This window comes from Gymnoscopelus braueri (genome assembly GCF_963280865.1).
Source record: "Gymnoscopelus braueri genome assembly, chromosome: 8".
Classification (NCBI taxonomy): Eukaryota; Metazoa; Chordata; class Actinopteri; order Myctophiformes; family Myctophidae; genus Gymnoscopelus; species Gymnoscopelus braueri.
This window is the reverse complement of record NC_137609.1, coordinates 49,347,469-49,355,824: the sequence shown is the minus strand read 5'-3', so window position 1 is coordinate 49,355,824 and position 8,356 is coordinate 49,347,469. Positions and strand designations below refer to the sequence as shown.

Here is an 8,356-nt window from a genome sequence, read left to right as displayed (position 1 = left end):
TCCAGGGAGGAGAGGCTGCTTTCACGGTGGGCTCATTGTACATTCATGTTTTTTATTTATTTTTTATTTTTTTAATGTCGTGACTGGGGTAGGAGAGTAATTTAAAATAGACCAATTTTAGAAAGTAAATATTCTTATTACAATTTACAGTGTAGGCATTTAGCAGATGCTCTTCATCCAGAGCGACTTACAGTAAGCAAGGTAAACACATACATCAAATGCATAGACAGTGTAGTGCCTCAGTAACTAGGATCATGAACCAAGAACCTAGCATTAAGCATAATTAGTATAATATATTATATATAATATAAATACATATAAAAACAATCTGTACATTGAAACTATACTAACTATAAGATGTCAGGTCAACCAATGAACCTTAGCATCTGTCTAAATAACATGCTGTCTAAATGACATTTTAACCTTTGCACAAAACTTCATGGTCGTCAAGGCGTCAAGGCTTATTGCTATTATTGCCGTGATCTAGGTGTCCGCCCATGTCGGTTTCCTGTTCATTGCCAGTGGTGTAAAGTAACTATGTAGCCTACATAAGTACGTAAGTGCAATTTTGAGGTGTCTCTTACTCTACTTGGTATTTCCAATTGTCATTACTTTTATTCTACTACATTACATCTCAGAGGCAAATATTGTACTTTTACTCCACTACAATTATTTGAAAACTATAGTTACTGGTTACTTTGCAGATTAAAATATTATTATTATTGTTAGCGTTAGGACGATCAGGACAGTGGATTGATCCACTACCCAGGTCCGATCCACTACCCAGATCCGATCCACTACCCAGGTCCGATCCACTACCCAGCCAGATCCGATTCCAGGACACGGTTACCTGGAAGACATTCAATGTTATGGTAGTTTAGCATTTTTGATGTTCTACTGTATTTGTTGGATACGTTTTCCATCTATGCAAGAAGCATTTCTGCCCTCCGTAGTGCCATCTATCTAATGCAAAACTATATATATATATATATATATATATATATATATATATATATATATATATATATATATATATATATATATAAATATAAATAAATAAATGTTGAAATATGGAGATAAAAGGTTTCTGCCCAACATATTTGATTTGTCTGTGCCTTGGTGTTATTGACCTGTACCGTTTCATTTCTTCATTTCTTCTCTCTCTTCCATATTCTAGTCTCTCTTCTCTATTCTAACTTCTTCCTGTAACTGCCATCTTGAGAGCTACTTCACTTACTTCACTTTTGCATCAGGAAATGTGTTTGTCTAATCAGTAACAAATAAGGAGCAATGGTGAATTAAAGGGAACTTGGGAAATACATTTGTGACAAAGCCAAGAAAAAGGACGCAGGTAGTGAAATCTCAGCCATATTATGTTATTTGTGTACCATACATGAAACTGGATGTTGTCAGCAGTATTTCACGTATATGTATTTGCCTCAGTAACAATCAATGCACATCAATGGTTAAGAAAGGATTGATTTGTCTCTCTGAAAAAAGCCATTTTGTGTCTTGGTGAGACATGACCTTTGACACAATCTAAATGTCTCAATAGAAGAGCAGGGAGACAAAATACAACCACCCCACATGTATAAGTTATATTGTATTAACATACTGTACCATGCTGGACAAAATTACATTGTATTAAATAAAAAGGCGTTAAAGGACCACTTCACCTATTTTCGACCTTATCTTCATATAATTGGTTCTCACTAATGCCTCCAACCATACTTCTACTCCACAACATCTCAGATGTACATTTTTACTTTTTTACTCCACTGCAATTATTGACAGCTTTAGTTACTATAGCTACATACTGTACTTACATCATTATTACTGCACATACAGTAGTGTTATCTAAAATGGAAATGTATACCGGTAAGAATCTTCCATATTTATGTATCTGTTTCTACAGTGTAAACTCTTGACAATTTTACACTGTAGCTTGCATGCTTATTAATTTAACCCGCTCCACAAATTATAATCAGCTTAATCTGTGCTAACACACGCACACGCGCACACACACACACACACACACACACACACACACACACACACACACACACACACACACACACACACACACACACACACACACACACACACACACAGAGGAGCCGGAGCCGGAGCCGATATCACTGAGAAATCAACATTTTAATTAGTTGCTTTGGCAGATAAATACAGATTTCCCAACACACCGAAAAACAAGATAAAGATTATTTTTTTCTGTAAAGCAATTTAATTAAATAAACACATAGATTTGAATATATTTAGTTAAATAAACTTTGTGAATAAAGTATGACAGATTATACTGTATGTGGTGCAGAAAATACCGTTCAACCATGCTTTGCTAATCTGTATGTACATGGATATATACAGAGTACACTGTAAAACCCTCAGTGATAATTGTGTACAAATGTGTACAAATGGTTCCATTTGTACACTCTCAGAGTTAAATTGACACTGAGGATTTTATTGTGTGATGTTTGCCTCGTGGAGACTGCAATAAAACTAGTAATACTGTATGTCACACACACACACACACACACACACACACACACACACACACACACACACACACACACACACACACACACACACACACACACACACGTACACACGTCACGCATGTACATGCACATGCACATGCACACGCACTAGCTAGGATAAGTAGACATCAAGACAGAGGGACAATAAATATAAAGTTTATAGTGACAGGGAACTGTGGGTGTGTGTGTGCGTGCATGCGTGCGTGCGTGTTTTCTGAGGGAGTCACACTCAGTGTTGGGCAAGTTACTCGGGAAGAGTAGTAAGTTACTAGTTACGTAATGTATATTACTTGGCATCAATAATAATTCGTTATTACAGGGATATTACTGTATTACATTTACTACCCTACTCAACCCCCCTACACCGTAATTGTGTCATGATTGTGCAAGAGGGTGCATGCATGAAAAATAACTGATCAACATTTCAAGTTACAGCCCAACCCTGGTCTCCAGAGCTCCTATAACTCTGTCCTCTATGTTCACAGGACAGTTCAATGGAGCCTGAAAAAGCTATACCGTCTCAACAAACTGTCCTTCACTAAACTCTGCTGTCCTTTGCGTTTTATTTCTACCGTCCAGCGGAGTGTGAAGGGGAAGAGTGGCCATGCAGCGGGGGGGTCCGGGGTGGTCTGGGAACGACGTCACCATCGTCCAATAATGATGATATGTCACACACGCATTGCTCAAAGGCAAAAGTTTAACGTACGGTGTCGCTTGCCGATAAGAACAGATCTACAAGCTAACACCGCGTCACGTCGCAACCTTTATTTTTTTTTTATTGGACTCCATGGACTCTTGCTGCCAGGCAAGAGGAGAAGAGGAAGGCCAAAGAGGAGGTTAGAGAACATGAGCAGATGGAAACAGATGATCTGCTGTGGCGATCCCAATGGAAATTAGCCATAATAATAATAAGATGCACTCCATGGATTTCATTCATGGACTTACATACTTTTTGGTGCAATATTACATTTTAATTTTAAATCTTGTCAATTAACATAATGAAATAAGTAATCCACAAAGGAAAGTCTCCCCGTTTGTTAAAAAGGATAATATCAGTCACCAGAAGCAGGGCTGTGTGTCTAACATGGTTAATATGGAGTCTGAAGTTAATGGGTTTATATAGGAAGGGGGGGCGTGTCTGATCAAATGAATATCAAATATCTAAATATTGAATCAATCAACTTAAAAAAAAATGTCTGGGGTGCACACACAAAAGTCCAAGTAGAAGTTAAAATGACTCCAGAAGTGTTTTAAAATGAAATACTTTTAAAGTAATACAGTCTGCATTGTTCTCATATGAGAGAGAGAGAGAGAGAGAGAGAGAGAGAGAGAGAGAGAGAGAGAGAGAGAGAGAGAGAGAGAGAGAGAGAGAGAGAGAGAGAGAGAGAGAGAGAGAGAGAGAGAGAGAGAGAGAGAGAGAGAGAGAGAGAGAGAGAGACTCTGACTTACAGTCCGATCCCCAAGAATCATTTAAATCCATTTCGAGTTCTGAGTCGTGCAGTTAAAGTTCCCATATTCTTCTTAAACCCCAGCATCCAGGGAGCATCAGCCACAAATAAGCCGACCTACAAGTCTCACAAGTCCAAGTAGCTTGTAGATCGGCTATTTTTAAGCAAAGAGATTTGGTGTAGAGTTTCAACCCAGGTCCGGGTTAACTAAGAATAGAAGGTTGAAGTATTCCGATCCTTCCAAGTTACAACACTTTTGGTTCCATTCCCCGCTGGAAGTCTAACACATGCAGACTTGTTTGTTGTGATGGCGTCCTGATGAAGTCATATGCTGGTCTCTCTGTGCTCCGGTCTGAATGAGTCTCTGATGGAGAGCAGTTTGGAGGCCAGAAGGTGTCCTCTGACACTGTTGTACCACTCCTGAGACCGGCCCCTACAACACACACACAGAGGTTGGACTGGATTAGATCTAGATCAGTGGTGTAACGTAACTAAGTACATTTGCTCAAGTACTGTACTTAAGTACAATTTTGAGGATTTTTTACTTTACGTGAATATTTCGAAATTTCAGTACTTTTACTTCTACTCCACTACATCTCAAGAGGCAAATAATTATACTTTTACTCCACTACAATTATTTGAAAACTTTAGTTACAAGTAACTTTGCAGATATATGTTATTATCACAAAATATACATTAACCACTTCAGCCCTATATACATTTCTGCCATTTGAAAATAGCCGATCTACAAGCTCACAATGTGTCGCGATGTGACGCATTGTGATTGTAGATCTGCTGCTATTTTCAAAATATCTTTATACATTTTGAACCTGTGAAGTGGGACATTCTGCACAATGATTTATTTTCCTTTTGGTACTTTAAGTACATTTTGATACCAATACTTTTGTACTTTTACTCAAGTCAATGTTGAATTCCAGACTTTTACTTTTAACAGAGTATTTCTATTGCAGTATTGATACTTTTACCTAAGTAAAAAAAATTGAATACTTTTTCCACCACTTATATTATATCTTTTTTTTTAAACATAGGACCCAAGTTTGAATTGCCATTAGGACAGTGGCTCTCAAATGACACCCAATGAAATGTGTATTTGGCACGGAACACTGTTTCAAGTCTCATTGTTCAAATTTATTTTCAAGATTTTTTTTGTGAGCTTGTAGATATAGATAATGTATACTGCAGAGTTAATGTTGTTAAAGTGATTTTGAACCCACATTGGATTGGATCAGACCACTGGTTCCCAAACAATGGGTCACGCAACAATTTGTATGGTAGTAAAAATGTTCTTATTATTATTTCAAAAGAATTTCAGAAATGTCCCCTAAATCTAAGAAATTCCATTAAAACAAATAAAATAAGAAGAAGAAGCTCACAACATGTTGCAATGCGTATTTTCGCAGTAAAAAACGTTTTAGGTTTAAGTAATGAATTCATAATGTATTTTTGTTTGTCTGTCTGTCTGTCTGTCTGTCTGTCTGTCTGTCTGTCTGTCTGTCTGTCTCTCACCTGGTGTCGGTGCGGTCCAGGTGAGTCAGTCTGGTCCTCTTGTCTCCCAGAGCTTCCAGCAGGTAGAGACAGCTGGACACCTGCACCCTGACGCCCTCTACTGGCAGCGCCGGGAACTGTGTGGACGTGCTGGACAAGTAGACCGGACCAGAACCCGGGTCCGACTGCCACGTTCTGGAGAGGACGAGAGGACAGGAGGGGAGAGTAGTTTAGAACAGTGATTCTCGACCTTTTAAGAACACATTAAGACCTCAGGCCGATTCTACAAATGCCTTAAGTACTGTAGTTCTCACACTTTCAAGATTTTTCAAAAAATGTTCAAAAATAGCAGATGTACAAGCTTGCAAAAAAATCTGAAATGACACATGATGCTTTCCCGGTTTTACTGGGTTAAATTTCATGGACCCCTAGTTTGATATGCATTGATTAGACCAATGGTTCTCTGTGTGTTGGGACCCCCACGGGGGTTATCAAATTATTTTTGGGGGGTCCCCAGATGATTGGCTTAATGTGTAACATTGTTTTCTCACTCAACAGTAAACAAACCAACACACAGTCTAAGTTTATACAGGGTATCTGCATATTTCTAAAGTGACAATTTAGGGACTTTTAAGACCTTTCTAATACCTCTAAAATGAAATGAAATAAAATAAGAAAATTACTGTGTCAAAAGTAATCAACAAACTATACAAAAAAAAAGGTCAAACATTGGACAAAAAAAGTCAAATAAGAGGCACATTTTTGGAATATAGCAGATAGCAGGGGGGGGGGGGGGTCAAAAAGTTGTCCTCAAAAAGTTTGAGGACAACTGCATTAGGCCTCGGACCCCATTAGATTTTTTCCATTCTTTTCTCCTTTTATTTTAATCTCTGGGTCCTCAATATATAGAAAAAAGTATAGATACCAGGAGTATCTATACTTTGACTCAAGTACTCAAGTACAACAAGAGAACAGACAGTGCTCTGAGCTTAAAGGGATAGTTCACCCACAAGATGACTTATTTTCTATCAATTACACACCCCTTGAAGCCTTGAATTTATGGAGATTTTTTAGTTTTTGCATTCCTGAGCCAATCATTTGATGACCGGCAGAAAGATGCTTATGTCTCCGGTAGGTAGGAGACTCAAAGGAGACTCTTTGTGTCTCCTACCGGAGCCACCGAGGGTCATCAAATTATTGGCTCAGGAATGTGCCAAAAACTGGAAAATCTCCATGAATTCAAGTGTCCATGGGGTGTGTAATCGAGAAAATAAGTCATATTGGGGGTGAACTATCCCTTTAAGAATAGCATGGAGCCTTAGAGGAGCTGAGAGGAGGAGAGGAGAGGAGAGGCAAGGCAAGGATAGAGAAAATGATAAAGTAAAACGTGACTATAATTGTGCTGTCTGCTCAATAAATGTATGACGTTCACTTTTCTGACTGAGGTGGACTACAAACACAGTCGCTAGCATTTATCTTCAAAGCTTTATATAAAAAATTCATAAACTGACCAAAATCTATACAAAAACAAAAACTGAAACAAAAAATCAATCCCTGTGTGTCCTTGACTCCTTATAACAACTTCAAAGAGTTTGTGGTCCTGTGCTCTCTCTCTCTCTCTCTCTCTCTCTCTCTCTCTCTCTCTCTCTCTCTCTCTCTCTCTCTCTCTCTCTCTCTCTCTCTCTCTGTCCGACAAGGTCAAAGAACTGTGTCTTAGGGTGTTATTTCTTTGCCCCCCTCCCCCCGGTACCAGTATCAAAGTCATAAACCTTGACATGTGTTCATTTAAACGTTCCACTAGATAGACAACATTCATAAGCCACTAGTCTTCGCACTTATTGGAACAAAACTGGAACTGGAACACTATTGAAGATGATGAATGGGTTCTCTCTTTTTATTTGATCAAAAGTGTAGTGTCCCACCTGGAAATTTACATTTGTTTACTTAAACTGAAAATCCCTTTTTTCCTCATTTGTGTGGAACATAACTTTAACTTTTTTTAAATGAGTTTCTTATATGGAAGTTCTCGCCACAAACAAGTGGAATAATCAACAGCACTTTCTGAAAATAAAGTCATTGGGTATATTTTATTTAATTAGGCATGTGCCTAATTAAATAAAAATATACCCAAAGGACAGTTACTCCAATTAGTTTGAGTTGTGCTCAACATTCTCTTTAATCACTTTAAACAACTCCAACGTTTTTATTTTCAACTCTTAAGAGAATATTCTTGTTGTGTTGTTTTGGAATACCTCTACTTCCTTCCCCAGACTTCCAATACAGTACATACAGATACAGCCACATAGATAGATACATTTAGAACAGTGGTTTAGAACAGTGGTTCTCAAAAATAGCGGATATACAAGCTCACAGCTTGTACATCGGCTACTTTTGAACATTTTTGTATAAAAAAAAGTGAATAATTTTGAATCTTTTGACACAAATCGTCTCTTCTGGGGGGTCCCTGGCATTTTCAGACGGGGGTCCTTGACATGGAAAAGTTTGAGAACTACCGATTTATAAGGTATTTGTAGAATCGGCCTCAGGTCTTAATGGGTTAACTCTGAGAGTGTACAAATGGAACCAAATGGACCCGTGAGGGTCCATTTGGTTCCATATGTACAATCTCAGAGTTACACATGTATAATTGAACACTGAGTATTTTCCTGTGAACATAGCTTTTGCTACAGAGCGGAGGAGAGCTGTAAGGCCGCAGATGAAGCCTGGGCCTCGCCTGGCCCTCCGTACCTGAGCAGCAGGTGGTCCAGCGGGGGCCGGGGGGCCAGCGCGCTCCCCAGCCGGCCTCCCTGGAGCAGCAGGCAGCGGTACACCTCGGCGTCCCCGGCCAGGGTT

At 38.8% G+C, this 8,356-nt stretch overlaps 1 protein-coding gene across 1 annotated transcript in view; it reads right to left on the bottom strand.

The window, feature by feature from the left end:
* Positions 1 to 2,176: 2,176 nt before the first annotated feature.
* Positions 2,177 to 8,356, bottom strand: part of LOC308090906 (uncharacterized protein) — a 104,294-nt gene continuing 98,114 nt past the window's right edge. The window contains exons 27-29 of the mRNA XM_080436179.1: positions 8,252 to 8,356; positions 5,525 to 5,698; positions 2,177 to 4,430 (exon numbers count right to left, since the gene is read on the bottom strand). The exon at positions 8,252 to 8,356 is cut by the window's right edge and continues 138 nt beyond it. Coding sequence (XP_080292305.1) covers positions 4,278 to 4,430; positions 5,525 to 5,698; positions 8,252 to 8,356 — 432 coding nt within the window. The 3' untranslated portion in view covers positions 2,177 to 4,277. The remainder of the gene's footprint in view (positions 4,431 to 5,524; positions 5,699 to 8,251) is intronic.